The following is a 16653-nucleotide window of genomic DNA, read 5'->3' as shown; positions in this document are numbered from 1 at the left end:
ATTAATATGAAATATTATTATCACATTCCATCCCTTGATCACTCAGTGAGCAAAACCTCACACATTTACACATACCATTCAGGTTATCAGCAGGGGGAAAACCCATTTACCCACTGATTCCCATTATGCTCCTCTCACACCTGGAACCGATTCAAACCTAATTAAAACTCTTCTAGCGCTACACTATGACTTATTTTTTAAGCTAGCAAAGCTTTGAATGCAGAAAACTAATTTTGTAGCACAGATAAATACAAAGTATAATAAAAACACACCATGCAATACCTTTTATTATTTTCAACCCAAGCCCTCCTATCCAGGAGTATTTTGTAGCATTAGCTAACCAGTGTATAATAGTGTAGGTTCTCTTTGTGCTCTGCTGGTTTACATAACTTACCCAATATTGGGTAAGTTCTTCTGAAGAAATATTAGAGCTTACAGGCGTATACAGTATGCGGCAGCCAAAGGGCGTTGTAGATTCTAACGTTAACAAACCAAATGATTCATTTGGTAACTTAATATAGGTAATTGACTCAGTTTCATTGTGGCTAAAATAGCCTTCTCCATAGAGGTTCGCTCTCATGTTTGGACAGTTAATGGTCAGGCAGGTTACTCTTATTTCGATCTCTTTCCATCTCATCTCTGCGGAATCACTCTGGTCCCAACCTCCAATCTCATTGTTGGTATCTGAGCCGACCAAAGGGTGTAGAGTAAGCACAGTCATCACAATAACAGCCGGACCAATGAGCTTTGCCTGTAAAGATACAACTCATTTTACTCTCTCAAATAACATTTGCCCGAAGGCACATATTCCCATTTATCATGACCTGACTTGGAAAGTATCACGGTATTGTCATTGCCTGTTGCAATAATGTCTGCTGGTTCTGGGGGACCTTTCTCTGTCCTCACCCAGACTTTGGCCCCTGGATTTAGGTTAGAAGAGCCAAATCCCTTATCTCCTCTTACTGTTTGTAAGGTGGGGGCTGTTCCTTTGTGTACCTGTCCCTGGTAAATGGGGATGATAACCAATTGGGCTATTCTGTCCCCTTCTTGCACTAGCAAGTCTTGTGGTCCCTGATTTAACAAAAAGACCTTTATTTCTCCCTGGTAATCAGCGTCTATAACCCCTCCCATTACATGTATCCCTTTAAGGGCGAGGCTAGACCTGGGTGCAATTAGTCCAAAGTGTCCCGGGGGTATCTGTATTCCTATACCTGTGGGGAACATCTGAACTTACCCTGTTTTAAGTCTTTCTTCCTTTCTGGCTCGCAAGTCTATTCCTGCAGCCTCTGGGGTAGCCCTGTATGGTGCCAAGGCTCCCTCCTCTGTTTCCCAATATGTGATGGTGTTAGTTGCTACATATGGTTTAGCTTGTATATTGGGTGCGATCATTCTAGTGAGGGGGGTGTCATGATCTGAGAGTGGCCTATTGTTTAAGATGTTCACAGCTGTAGGCAAGTTATCTCTCCATTTGACCATTGTCCCTTCACCAAGTTTTCTCAATTGTTGTTTCAACAACCCATTCATCCTTTCAATCAGACCAGCTTCTTGAGGATAATAAGGTATGTGAAATATCCATTCAACATTGTTTTCATTACAAAAATCTTGTACCAATTTTCCTTTAAAGTGGCTTCCATTGTCACTCTGAATCTGTAATGGAAGACCATAGTACTGTATCATGGTTTCCAACATTTTGATAGTATTTATTTGGGTTGCCCTCTTGCAAGGGTGAACCAATAAATACCCTGAATATGTATCCACAGCCGTGCATACGTATTGGCAATTTTTACTCATAGGAAGCGGACCTATGTAATCCACCTGCCATATTTGCCCTGGTGCTTTACCTCTTTTTATTTGACCTCGTACCATCCCTGGTACATGTCTATTCTGCTCATGCTGACACACTGGACATTGCAGAATTACTGTTTTAATTAAATCAAATGGCACTAAAATGCCTCGCTGTTGTGCCCACCTGTGAGTGGCTTTCTCTCCCAAGTGTCCACATTTCTGATGGGCCCAAGTAGCCAATCCCAAAAGTGAGTTAGAATTTTCAACAGACGCCTCTGAGATCTTGGCTTTCTTGTCTGCAACAGAGTTAAACAGACGATCCAATGAGTCAGTATTGCATTGAGCATCAACATGAAAGACTGTTACCTCATTTTGATGTACCATCTCCCATATCTGCTCCCACAAATCTTTTCCCCAGACTTCCTTTGAATGAATCATGAACTGATGAGACTGCCATGTAGGCAACCACGTGGCCAGTCCATTGGCAACCGACCAGGAATCTGTATATATATGACAACTTCCAGGCATCTCTTGTTTCAAAGCCTGAAACACTGCATATAACTCTGCATACTGGCTACTTTTTCCCAATCCTGTTGTAGTCAGAATTTTCTTGGTTTCTGGATTGTAAGACACTGCTTTCCATTGTCTTTCATTACCAATGTATTTTGCTGAACCATCAGTAAACCAAGCATGCTTTGCTTGATCTTGTGTTAGTTGCGCAAAAGACTTTCCCCACTTTACTGGAGATTCCACTGGCTTGTCTGCGTCTGGCAGATAACCAGGTTCTTGTATCGGTGCATCTGCAATTTTCTCATGTAGTACAGCCGTACCACTATTTCCTGTTTTAGCTCTATCCTGTATGTACCACTTCCATTTTATGATACTGGACTCTTGTGCATGACCTATCCTATGTGTCTTAGGGGAACTAAGTACCCATTGCATGATAGGTATCTCTGGGCGTAAGAACACAGTATGTCCTACTGTCATCTGTTCAGTATCTACCAAGGCCCAATAACAGGCCAAGAGCTGTCTCTCAAAGGGTGTGTACCTCTCTCCTGCCTCAGGTAACTTCCTTGTCCAGAAACCAAGGGGAACCTTAGTCCTTCCTTGTTTCTGCCAAAGGCTCCAATTAGCCCATTGCTGATTTACTGATACATTTAAGTCTATGTCTCCATCTTGTATGGGCCATAGATCAAGGGCTTGTTGGATAGCCTGTTTAGCTCCCTCAAATGCATTCTGTTGTTCATCTCCCCATTCAAAATCATGTTTTTTCCTGGTTACTTTGTACAAAGGGGAGAGTAACTGACTCAGGTGTGGTATGTGTTGTCTCCAGAAACCAAAGAGACCTATAAAGCTTTGAGCTTGTTTCTTGCTTTTGGGAGTTTGAAACTCTAGCACTTTTTGCTTAGCTTTTGGAAGGATTTCTCTGTGTCCTTTGTTCCACTGTATTCCTAAGAATTTTACTGTTTGAGCGGGTCCCTGTATTTTACTGGGATTTATCTCCCACCCTTTGCTCTTCATGTGCTCCATGATCTCTTCAAGAATCTGCTGACACTGTTCTTCACACTGTCCCTGAATCATAATGTCATCTATATAATGGGATATTTTCACCTCTGACGGTATTTTTACCCCATCAAGATGTTCTGCCACCAGCCGATGACAGATGGTGGGACTATGCAAGTATCCCTGTGGCAACCTGGTGAATGTGTATTGCCTCCCTAACCATGTGAAAGCAAACTGCTCTTGATTTTCTTCAGCTATTGGAATAGTGAAGAAGGCATTAGCCAAATCTATAACTGCATACCAGATCCCTGGATGCTTCTGTATATTTTCTATAAGAGTGACGGTGTCTGGGACAGCAGCAGTCAGTGGAGGTGTGTGTTTGTTCAATTCTCTGTAGTCTACCGTCATTCTCCATGTATGGTCTGTTTTACGTATTGGCCACACGGGATTGTTCCAAGCAGTAGTGACCCCTCGTAGGACCCCAGCTTTTAATAAGTCGTCTATGGTTTCTCCAATTTCTTTGTGGCCTCCTGGGATCCTGTGCTGCTTAATATGTACTACTTTAGTAGCGGGTGGTAGTTGCACTGGGGGCATTAACAATTTTCCTACCACCACTGGTTTGGCTGATATATAGGGTTTAGTTCCAAAACTGTAACAGCCATCCCCCAAATGTAAGGTCAATCCTTTAAGGATATCAATTCCAATTATGTATTCGGGTATGGGGACAATTAAAACCGAATACTTCTTTTTTGGCAACTGTCCAATTTTCAGTTCTACCCAGGTCTGGACTGCTTCTGTCCTCTTACCTCCCAGACCTGTGATTACATAGGGTAATCCAGCAAATTTCTTAGGGTTACCATAAATTAAAGTGGCTTCGGCTCCAGTGTCCACAAGGGCAGTAACCCTTTCAACATTTTTATTTTTCCAGTAAATTTCAACTTTTACATGGGGTCTATGGTCTTTTACTGAAAAGTCAATCACTGGAGCCTGCCTCACTAGTCAATTCCTATCGTCTAGGTCTGTCAAATCCAAGTCTCCCAGGTCGGGCAATTCCCTGTGTACATACCCGTCAAGTGTTTTAAGTAGCTCACATTGTGCTATCTCTTTCTGCAAGTTAGGGTACAATGAACCCGGGGAAGGAGGGGGTGCACCATATCCATTTCTCTCTTTCCTTTCCCCACTTGCCTCCATTCTTTCCACCAAGTATTGTACCTGCTTGCTAAGTTCACCCAGTCTTTTGAAATTCTTATCCAATTCCTCCCCAAGGTTTCCTGGCAAGCTAACTACCTCTCCTTCTAGCAAGAGGGGTGCTGTAGGAATCAAAGCAGGCAGCTTCGGTGGTTCCAGCACCCGAGAAAAGGATGGTACTTTATCTGGCCATCCCTAAGGGTTTGGGGCATCTGTCCATAAGTTATTTACCTTGACTCCTTTCTTATGAAGTCCCTTTTTTTTATATAGCTTCCAGAGTGTAGAGGTATCCTTTCCATCAATATGTTCTTTACTTACCCCCTCTCTGAGGAGAGCCAGGAACATTTCTTTTCTACTTACCCGGTTTTCATTATTTCCATCCTTCGGTATCCCAGCTGATCCGAATGTGGATGGACCTGGTTTTGAGGATCCTCCCTGTTACAAATCGCTATTTGTAACTGGCCCTTTAAATGAGAAATTGCCCTGCTTCCCTGGATTGTGGAGAAGCATGTTTGCCAGCCTCCTGCCTCATGACTATGGCCCCTGGAAGATTGTGCCCCTGAAAACTTATTAACATTTATTGGGTGTGTATGGCCCTTTAAGAACCGTCTGGGGACATATTGTGACTTTGCTGAACAATGTCCCTTTAAGACTATGTCCCCAGACCTGTAAAATAACTTGCCCCTGGCTTTCTCCCACTTGGTTCAGTAAATAGGGCTTACTGAACCAAGTACCACACAGGCGGACCACCCAGAAGCTAAAGTGTGCAGGCAATTTACCTCCCAGGCTGTGAGGTTACTGCAGGTTAATTGCCGAGCGCTGGGTGGCCGCCATTCGGCAGCCGAACACGTGGCGGCGGCCATTTTAGTCATTCGAATGCGGTCAGCGGTGTATGCTAAAGATTCTGTGGAACTAAAATCGGCTACACATTTTGCCGAACACCGCTGACCCTTACCTTCTCCCATACTGAACTTGCAGCTCCAGAGACTAAGTCCCGTTCGAAATGGGACTTAGTCGTTTTTCCGCATGAAATTGACCGACCGCACAGCCCAAATCTATGGAACTGTTTTGGGCAGGAAATTGTGCTTGCGGTCGGTCATAAAGTACTTCCAGCTAACTTTTGATCCACTGGAGGGATTTGGCTGATTTTTGGAAGTGTTTATGTTTGATGTATGCTGAGTCTGAATATGTAACTTTTATTGAAATTGAATGTATGGTTTTAAAGTTACAGTGTGTATGTGAAAACTGTATTTTTATTGTATGTAATAATTGGTTTAACTGTTTATCTGAGGGGAGGGAACCTGTGGGCTGTACTATGCTGTTATTGGTTAATTTCATCCTCCCCCTGGGAGTGTCCTGTGTGTACCTTATCCTAATAAAAAGCAGGCTGGGTGTTACAGTCCTCAGACCTCTTCTGACCCTCAATACGTAGCCGTGTCTCGTTATTGGAGGGAACTGCTATATCACACTGGGGATTGCTATGCTCTGCATATTCCCCTGAGCTCTTAATCACTTAGCTCTTTTAAGAGCTTGTTCCAGATACGCTCTCCTGGAGGAGAGGTCTTCCCCACACGGTCCTGGAGGACAGAAGCCGATCCAGGGTGGAAGGAAGACGGCGCGGCTCCAGTTAAGCTACGGCGGTTGTGGAGTCTGCGGTGGTTGTGGTGTCGTCTGCAGTGCTTGGAGTCCTCTGAGAGCGCTAGGAGCATCCATCAACGGAGGGTACTCGGTCGGGGTACACGGAGCTCCGTTACACTACCTCACCAGGGTTTTTGGGCGCCTGGGTCCTGGGTGCCCAGTCTCCCAATTCTCCCAATTGCATAATGGCTTCAGTAACCAAGTGCAATGAGTTTCCTGTTTGATTTATAAGCAGTGTCATTATTACCTGCTTATATGCTGGAGGGGCAGTTTTTATGATCTTATTTCTCATTTGGACTGTCACAGGCATCTCCATCAGCCTATCCAGCTGTTGTGAATTCTGGATAGCCTGTCGGACCATTTCCTGCTTCAGCTTCCTTACTGCATCTGTCAGCCCGTACCATGGTCTGTCGTTATTTGGCCAGTCACTGACAGATGGGTACCTCAGTTTCAACCCTATCTGGACGAGCTCAAGGAGGGTGAGTGAAGCTGGACTCCCATCAATTGCGGGAGGTCCATTTAACAACATCCTCCTTACATTCTCATCCTCTGAGATAGTGGCTAACTTAGGTGAGTCTATGGCATCAAGATTAATGCCTCCTGCCCCTGTCTCGGCTAGTCATCCACTCATCCAGCGGTTCCTTTGGCCGCTGCCTGAAGGTTGAAAGAATATCAGCCATCTCTTGCTGCGTATAGTCTTCCATGGAAGTCCTGCTAATTTGCCCAAGGTCAGTGTACTCCAACTTTCTTCTGACCACAGGCAATGCAGTTACGCCTTCAGACTCTTCATCTGAGCTCCAGATGTTGCCATCCCAAGTTTCAGGATCCCAATCGGGTCCTACTTGTGCTAAACACACCTGCATCTTCCTCTTGCTAATCTTACGAGTCCCAACCTTACCCTTGGCTCTAGTTACTTTCATTACAGATCTTTGCAACAACGTTTCATACAAATGCTTTTCTTTTTCTAACTGACATTTGTCCTTGTGTGTTTGTCTGTAAGCAGTAAGTATTACCCAACCTTTTGTCTGCCACTTAGCTTTGGGAATCTTTTCCAGACAAGCAAGAAGGTTAGTAGGCATGTCAATTTCACTTTTTTCACATTCATGATCACATTTGCCAGCTGAACGTGCCCATTCACTGGCAATGGATGCATATGGCTCATCCTCCCATCCGGGAATGATGGCGTAATCACCCTGTTTCTTATTCTTTTTAAACATTGTGCAAAGCTCTTATGGTTTATTCAGAATAAACTTGCACTCCTTGGGGATGTGTGTTCTATGTGTTTTATTTAATTTCACTTGAATATGTACTAATCCAGACACCTAGTGTCTGGCTTATTGTTTTATGCTTCACTCAAGCCTGCCCAAATGACTAATTTGGCGGCAGGTTTGCGCTTCCCGATCACACTGGCTTTCTACACACTCTGTAAAGTGCATAGGGGCATCTATGATCGAGCCAACAGTCTCGCACTTTCAGGAACAGCCGTTTCATTCACTTCCTCAGTCAGCACTGGCTTCCAGCACCTGTTAAGGCGCGTAGGGGCACTTGTTAACTGACCAAGCACAATCACCCATTCGTGTCAGAATCACCCCAAACAATCTTGTGGTTTTGGTGACCTTATCTCAATACCTGGTATTGAGCTTATTAAATTAGCAGCAATTCAGCCTCATTCAGGACGCTAGCCTGTTTGAGGGTAACGCTCCCCAGAAGGCACTGGCGTTCTACACACCCTCAAGGTGCATAGGTGCGTCTACCAACTGAGCACAACATACATTCTTGAATCAATCTTCAGAAGCACTCCTCAATCTTATTAGATTGAGCATTCACTCACCAATCTTGCTCTTGCAACGTCATGTAACTATTTTCAAGTTTACACAATGTTCAAAGAATCTCTAGAAACCGTAATATTTGTTATCTACGACTGCAGCGCGCGGAAGAAACTGATAGCTTTTAAAAAGCTTTTTTTTCCTCCGTGACGCAGCAGAAATTAAACCTCGTACAATGTTAGTTTCACTTTCCCTTTTACTTAAGATTTACATAGACAGTTCTAACAATTTCTAAACACAATTTTCTTATCTTAACTATTCTTAACAACGTTTTAAACACACTATTATTATTTTAAACTATTTTAACTTGTTGATTTCAAGTTTCCTTGCTCAATTAATACTCAACCCTGCTCGCAGCGCCAAAATGTTGTGCCTAATCATTAAATTCATGAAGCACCAATATCCAAAAAGTAATAATCAATACCTAATAAGGTTTATTGTGATATTGGCGGGCACACAACCCAGTTCGGATAGAGTACATTGAGTTATAGGAAAGAAAAATCACACAGAGACCAAGTTGAATATAAGAATTCACACTACACTTTATTATCCACAAAGGGATCTAAGCAAAGTAAGTTTTACTCTCATTTAAGTAGTTGCATGCATTTACTTCAAACAGCTTAGTATCTAGATATATCAGCTTAAGTATACATCACCATTAGAGAAGCTTGGTTGTCTCCTTGCCACACATGACTGGGGGGAACTCAGGCAGTCACTCGGAGAGACCCTCTCTAGTGGGAACAGCAGAAACCAGTAACACGCGTCCGCATTACAGGTGGGTAGTTCTCCAAGTGAGCGCAAGATTCCCTTAGTCTTATATACCTGTCTTCAAGGACAGACAGTAGTTCCTTATCAGTGCAGCCCAGCAAAAGACCTTGATACAAGCAGCTGGATGTACCTGGCAGTTGGCCAGACTGTTCAGGACCACCAGAACTTATGCCAAGTCTTGTGCGGTTAATTATCGCTTATCTAAGTAATTGTGGCCTTCAAACCTGCATCTAGTAATATGTGCTATGTGTGCTTATATGCTTACCGTTGCCATCTTAACTATCTATAAATGTCTGAGTTGCTCAATAGTGATCAATCAATCATACTTAATTAATATGAAATATTATTATCACAACACTGAAGGCCTGACACCCGCTTTAAGGACACTGACTGCTATTAGCTTACAGTGAAAAACTTTTTTTATTTTTAAAGGCACGCTATTGTGACACCAGATATGAGTGGCAAAGTACACTGGCAGAGGTTGGCAGAGTACACGCTGAAGGCCTGACACCCAGACGCTTGCAGACAACTAACTGCTATTAGCTTACAGTGAAAAACGTTTTTTCTTTTTAAAGGCACGCTATTGTGACACGAGATATGAGGGGCAAAGTGCAATTGCAGAGGTTGGCAGAGTACACGCTGAAGACCTGACACCCGCTTTAAGGACACTGACTGCTATTAGCTGACAGTGAAAGACTTTTTTTATTTTTAAAGGCACGCTATTGTGACACCAGATATGAGTGGCAAAGTACACTGGCAGAGGTTGGCAGAGTACACGCTGAAGGCCTGACACCCGCTTTAAGGACACTGACTGCTATTAGCTTACAGTGAAAAACTTTTTTTCTTTTTAAAGGCACGCTATTGTGACACCAGATATGAGTGGCAAAGTACACTGGCAGAGGTTGGCAGAGCACACGCTGAAGGCCTGACACCCAGATGCCTGCAGACAACTAACTGCTATCAGCTTACAGTGAAAAACTTTTTTCTTTTAAAAGGTACGCTGTTCTGACACCAGATATGAGTGGCAAAGTACACTGGCAGAGGTTGGCAGAGTACACGCTGAAGGCCTGACACCCGCTTTAAGGACACTGACTGCTATTAGCTTACAGTGAAAAACTTTTTTATTTTTAAAGGCACGCTATTGTGACACCAGATATGAGTGGCAAAGTGCACTTGCAAAGGTTGGCAGAGTACACGCTGAAGGCCTGACACCCGCTTTAAGGACACTGACTGCTATTAGCTTACAGTGAAAAACTTTTTTTCTTTTTAAAGGCACGCTATTGTGACACCAGATATGAGTGGCAAAGTACACTGGCAGAGGTTGGCAGAGCACACGCTGAAGGCCTGACACCCAGATGCCTGCAGACAACTAACTGCTATTAGCTTACAGTGAAAAACTTTTTTCTTTTAAAAGGTACGCTGTTCTGACACCAGATATGAGTGGCAAAGTACACTGGCAGAGGTTGGCAGAGTACACGCTGAAGGCCTGACACCCGCTTTAAGGACACTGACTGCTATTAGCTTACAGTGAAAAACTTTTTTATTTTTAAAGGCACGCTATTGTGACACCAGATATGAGTGGCAAAGTGCACTTGCAGAGGTTGGCAGAGTACACGCTGAAGGCCTGACACCCGCTTTAAGGACACTGACTGCTATTAGCTTACAGTGAAAAACTTTTTTTATTTTTAAAGGCACGCTATTGTGACACCAGATATGAGTGGCAAAGTACACTTGCAGAGGTTGGCAGAGTACACGCTGAAGGCCTGACACCCAGACGCTTGCAGACAACTAACTGCTATTAGCTTAAAGTGAAAAACTTTTTTTCTTTTTAAAGGCACGCTATTGAGACACCAGATATGAGTGGCAAAGTCCACTTGCAGAGGTTGGCAGAGTACACGCTGAAGGCCTGACACCCAGACGCTTGCAGACAACTAACTGCTATTAGCTTACAGTGAAAAACGTTTTTCTTTTTAAAGGCACGCTATTGTGACACCAGATATGAGTGGCAAAGTGCACTTGCAGAGGTTGGCAGAGTACACGCTGAAGGCCTGACAACCGCTTTAAGGACACTGACTGCTATTAGCTTACAGTGAAAAACTTTTTTTCTTTTAAAAGGCACGCTATTGTGACACCAGATATGAGTGGCAAAGTACACTGGCAGAGGTTGGCAGAGCACACGCTGAAGGCCTGACACCCAGATGCCTGCAGACAACTAACTGCTATTAGCTTACAGTGAAAAACTTTTTTTCTTTTAAAAGGTACGCTGTTCTGACACCAGATATGAGTGGCAAAGTACACTGGCAGAGGTTGGCAGAGTACACGCTGAAGGCGTGACACCCGCTTTAAGGACACTGACTGCTATTAGCTTACAGTGAAAAACTTTTTTATTTTTAAAGGCACGCTATTGTGACACCAGATATGAGTGGCAAAGTACACTGGCAGAGGTTGGCAGAGCACACGCTGAAGGCCTGACACCCAGATGCCTGCAGACAACTAACTGCTATCAGCTTACAGTGAAAAACTTTTTTCTTTTAAAAGGTACGCTGTTCTGACACCAGATATGAGTGGCAAAGTACACTGGCAGAGGTTGGCAGAGTACATGCTGAAGGCCTGACACCCAGACGCTTGCAGACAACTAACTGCTATTAGTTTACAGTGAAAAACTTTTTTCTTTTTAAAGGCACGCTATTGTGACACGAGATATGAGGGGCAAAGTGCAATTGCAGAGGTTGGCAGAGTACACGCTGAAGACCTGACACCCGCTTTAAGGACACTGACTGCTATTAGCTTACAGTGAAAAACTTTTTTATTTTTAAAGGCACGCTATTGTGACACCAGATATGAGTGGCAAAGTACACTGGCAGAGGTTGGCAGAGCACACGCTGAAGGCCTGACACCCAGATGCCTGCAGACAACTAACTGCTATCAGCTTACAGTGGAAAAACTTTTTTCTTTTAAAAGGTACGCTGTTCTGACACTAGATATGAGTGGCAAAGTACACTGGCAGAGGTTGGCAGAGTACACGCTGAAGGCCTGACACCCGCTTTAAGGACACTGACTGCTATTAGCTTACAGTGAAAAACTTTTTTATTTTTAAAGGCACGCTATTGTGACACCAGATATGAGTGGCAAAGTGCACTTGCAAAGGTTGGCAGAGTACACGCTGAAGGCCTGACACCCGCTTTAAGGACACTGACTGCTATTAGCTTACAGTGAAAAACTTTTTTTCTTTTTAAAGGCACGCTATTGTGACACCAGATATGAGTGGCAAAGTACACTGGCAGATGTTGGCAGAGCACACGCTGAAGGCCTGACACCCAGATGCCTGCAGACAACTAACTGCTATTAGCTTACAGTGAAAAACTTTTTTTCTTTTAAAAGGTACGCTGTTCTGACACCAGATATGAGTGGCAAAGTACACTGGCAGAGGTTGGCAGAGTACACGCTGAAGGCCTGACACCCAGACGCTTGCAGACAACTAACTGCTATTAGCTTACAGTGAAAAACGTTTTTCTTTTTAAAGGCATGCTATTGTGACACCAGATATGAGTGGCAAAGTGCACTTGCAGAGGTTGGCAGAGTACACGCTGAAGGCCTGACACCCAGATGCCTGCAGACAACTAACTGCTATTAGCTTACAGTGAAAAACTTTTTTTCTTTTAAAAGGTACGCTGTTCTGACACCAGATATGAGTGGCAAAGTACACTGGCAGAGGTTGGCAGAGTACACGCTGAAGGCCTGACACCCGCTTTAAGGACACTGACTGCTATTAGCTTACAGTGAAAAACTTTTTTTATTTTTAAAGGCACGCTATTGTGACACCAGATATGAGTGGCAAAGTCCACTTGCAGAGGTTGGCAGAGTACACGCTGAAGGCCTGACACCCAGACGCTTGCAGACAACTAACTGCTATTAGCTTACAGTGAAAAACGTTTTTCTTTTTAAAGGCACGCTATTGTGACACCAGATATGAGTGGCAAAGTGCACTTGCAGAGGTTGGCAGAGTACACGCTGAAGGCCTGACAACCGCTTTAAGGACACTGACTGCTATTAGCTTAGAGTGAAAAACTTTTTTTCATTTTAAAGGCACGCTATTGTGACACCAGATATGAGTGGCAAAGTGCACTTGCAGAGGTTGGCAGATTACACGTTGAAGGCCTGACACCCGCTTTAAGGACACTGACTGCTATTAGCTTACAGTGAAAAACTTTTTTTATTTTTAAAGGCACGCTATTGTGACACCAGATATGAGTGGCAAAGTACACTGGCAGAGGTTGGCAGAGTACACGCTGAAGGCCTGACACCCAGACGCTTGCAGACAACTAACTGCTATTAGCTTACAGTGAAAAACTTTTTTTCTTTTTAAAGGCACGCTATTGTGACACGAGATATGAGGGGCAAAGTGCACTTGCAGAGGTTGGCAGAGTACACGCTGAAGGCCTGACACCCAGACGCTTGCAGACAACTAACTGCTATTAGCTTACAGTGAAAAACTTTTTTTCTTTTAAAAGGTACGCTGTTCTGACACCAGATATGAGTGGCAAAGTACACTGGCAGAGGTTGGCAGAGTACACGCTGAAGGCCTGACACCCAGACGCTTGCAGACAACTAACTGCTATTAGCTTACAGTGAAAAACTTTTTTATTTTTAAAGGCACGCTATTGTGTCACCAGATATGAGGGGCAAAGTGCACTTGCAGAGTTTGGCAGAGTACACGCTGAAGGCCTGACACCCGCTTTAAGGACACTGACTGCTATTAGCTTACAGTGAAAAACTTTTTTTCTTTTTAAAGGCACGCTACTGTGACACCAGATATGAGTGGCAAAGTACACTGGCAGAGGTTGGTAGAGTACACGCTGAAGGCCTGACACCCAGACGCTTGCAGACAACTAACTGCTACTAGCTTACAGTGAAAAACTTTTTTTTCATTTTAAAGGCACGCTATTGTGACACCAGATATGAGTGGCAAAGTGCACTTGCAGAGGTTGGCAGAGTACACGCTGAAGGCCTGACACCCGCTTTAAGGACACTGACTGCTATTAGCTTACAGTGAAAAACTTTTTTTATTTTTAAAGGCACGCTATTGTGACACCAGATATGAGTGGCAAAGTGCACTTGCAGAGGTTGGCAGAGTACACGCTGAAGGCCTGACACCCGCTTTAAGGACACTGACTGCTATTAGCTTACAGTGAAAAACTTTTTTTATTTTTAAAGGCACGCTATTGTGACACCAGATATGAGTGCCAAAGTGCACTTGCAGAGGTTGGCAGAGTACACGCTGAAGTTCTGACACCCGCTATAAGGACACTGACAGCTATTAGCTTACAGTGAAAAACTTTTTTTTCTTTTTAAAGGCACGCTATTGTGACACCAGATATTAGTGGCAATGTACACTGGCAGAGGTTGGCAGAGTACACGCTGAAGGCCTGACACCCACTTTAAGGACACTGACTGCTATTAGCTTACAGTGAAAAACTTTTTTTCTTTTTAAAGGCACGCTATTGTGACACCAGATATGAGTGGCAAAGTACACTGGCAGAGGTTGGCAGAGCACACGCTGAAGGCCTGACACCCAGATGCCTGCAGACAACTAACTGCTATTAGCTTACAGTGAAAAACTTTTTTTCTTTTTAAAGGCACGCTATTGTGACACCAGATATGAGTGGCAAAGTACACTGGCAGAGGTTGGCAGAGTACACGCTGAAGGCGTGACACCCAGACGCTTGCAGACAACTAACTGCTACTAGCTTACAGTGAAAAACTTTTTTTATTTTTAAAGGCACGCTATTGTGACACCAGATATGAGTGGCAAAGTAAACTGGCAGAGGTTGGCAGAGTACACGCTGAAGGCCTGACACCCGCTTTAAGGACACTGACTGCTATTAGCTTACAGTGAAAAAACCTTTTTTCTTTTTAAAGGCACGCTATTGTGACACCAGATATGAGTGGCAAAGTACACTGGCAGAGGTTGGCAGAGTACACGCTGAAGGCGTGACACCCAGACGCTTGCAGACAACTAACTGCTTCTAGCTTACAGTGAAAAACTTTTTTTATTTTTAAAGGCACGCTATTGTGACACCAGATATGAGTGGCAAAGTACACTGACAGAGGTTGGCAGAGTACACGCTGAAGGCGTGACACCCAGACGCTTGCAGACAACTAACTGCTATTAGCTTACAGTGAAAAACTTTTTTTATTTTTAAATGCACGCTATTGTGACACCAGATATGAGTGGCAAAGTGCACTTGCAGAGGTTGGCAGAGTACACGCTGAAGACCTGACACCCGCTTTAAGGACACTGACTGCTATTAGCTTACAGTGAAAAACTTTTTTATTTTTAAAGGCACGCTATTGTGACACCAGATATGAGTGGCAAAGTACACTGGCAGAGGTTGGCAGAGCACACGCTGAAGGCCTGACACCCAGATGCCTGCAGACAACTAACTGCTATTAGCTTACAGTGAAAAACTTTTTTTCTTTTAAAAGGTACGCTGTTCTGACACCAGATATGAGTGGCAAAGTACACTGGCAGAGGTTGGCAGAGTACACGCTGAAGGCGTGACACCCAGACACTTGCAGACAACTAACTGCTATTAGCTTACAGTGAAAAACTTTTTTATTTTTAAAGGCACGCTATTGTGTCACCAGATATGAGGGGCAAAGTGCACTTGCAGAGTTTGGCAGAGTACACGCTGAAGGCCTGACACCCGCTTTAAGGACACTGACTGCTATTAGCTTACAGTGAAAAACTTTTTTTCTTTTTAAAGGCACGCTACTGTGACACCAGATATGAGTGGCAAAGTACACTGGCAGAGGTTGGCAGAGCACACGCTGAAGGCCTGACACCCAGATGCCTGCAGACAACTAACTGCTATTAGCTTACAGTGAATAACTTTTTTTCTTTTAAAAGGTACGCTGTTCTGACACCAGATATGAGTTGCAAAGTACACTGGCAGAGGTTGGCAGAGTACACGCTGAAGGCCTGACACCCGCTTTAAGGACACTGACTGCTATTAGCTTACAGTGAAAAACATTTTTATTTTTAAAGGCACGCTATTGTGACACCAGATATGAGTGGCAAAGTGCACTTGCAGAGGTTGGCAGAGTACACGCTGAAGGCCTGACACCCGCTTTAAGGACACTGACTGCTATTAGCTTACAGTGAAAAACTTTTTTTATTTTTAAAGGCACGCTATTGTGACACCAGATATGAGTGGCAAAGTACACTTGCAGAGGTTGGCAGAGTACACGCTGAAGGCCTGACACCCAGACGCTTGCAGACAACTAACTGCTATTAGCTTACAGTGAAAAACGTTTTTCTTTTTAAAGGCACGCTATTGTGACACCAGATATGAGTGGCAAAGTGCACTTGCAGAGGTTGGCAGAGTACACGCTGAAGGCCTGACAACCGCTTTAAGGACACTGACTGCTATTAGCTTAGAGTGAAAAACTTTTTTTCATTTTAAAGGCACGCTATTGTTACACCAGGTATGAGTGGCAAAGTGCACTTGCAGAGGTTGGCAGAGTACACGTTGAAGGCCTGACACCCGCTTTAAGGACACTGACTGCTATTAGCTAACAGTGAAAAACTTTTTTTATTTTTAAAGGCACGCTATTGTGACACCAGATATGAGTGGCAAAGTACACTGGCAGAGGTTGGCAGAGTACACGCTGAAGGCCTGACACCCAGACGCTTGCAGACAACTAACTGCTATTAGCTTACAGTGAAAAACTTTTTTTCTTTTTAAAGGCACGCTATTGTGACACGAGATATGAGGGGCAAAGTGCACTTGCAGAGGTTGGCAGAGTACACGCTGAAGACCTGACACCCGCTTTAAGGACACTGACTGCTATTAGCTTACAGTGAAAAACTTTTTTTATTTTTAAAGGCACGCTATTGTGACACCAGATATGAGTGGCAAAGTACACTGGCAGAGGTTGGCAG

The 16653-nt window shown here is 43.9% G+C and overlaps 1 protein-coding gene across 1 annotated transcript; it reads right to left on the bottom strand.

Annotated features, from left to right (window-relative positions):
• Positions 1-532: 532 nt before the first annotated feature.
• On the bottom strand, positions 533-4479 carry LOC134601672 (uncharacterized). Its single transcript, XM_063446188.1, has 3 exons — positions 4380-4479; positions 1970-4253; positions 533-751 (listed from the first exon to the last, which is right to left on the bottom strand). The coding sequence occupies exons 1-3, from the start codon at positions 4477-4479 to the stop codon at positions 721-723; spliced, it is 2415 nt and encodes an 804-aa protein (XP_063302258.1). The 3' UTR covers positions 533-720.
• Between the last annotated feature and the right edge of the window lie 12174 nt (positions 4480-16653).

Source organism: Pelobates fuscus, chromosome 3, assembly GCF_036172605.1.
Source record: "Pelobates fuscus isolate aPelFus1 chromosome 3, aPelFus1.pri, whole genome shotgun sequence".
In the NCBI taxonomy this organism is placed as follows: Eukaryota; Metazoa; Chordata; class Amphibia; order Anura; family Pelobatidae; genus Pelobates; species Pelobates fuscus.
The sequence above is the reverse complement of the archived record's forward strand: the minus strand, read 5'-3'. Positions and strand labels throughout refer to the sequence as shown.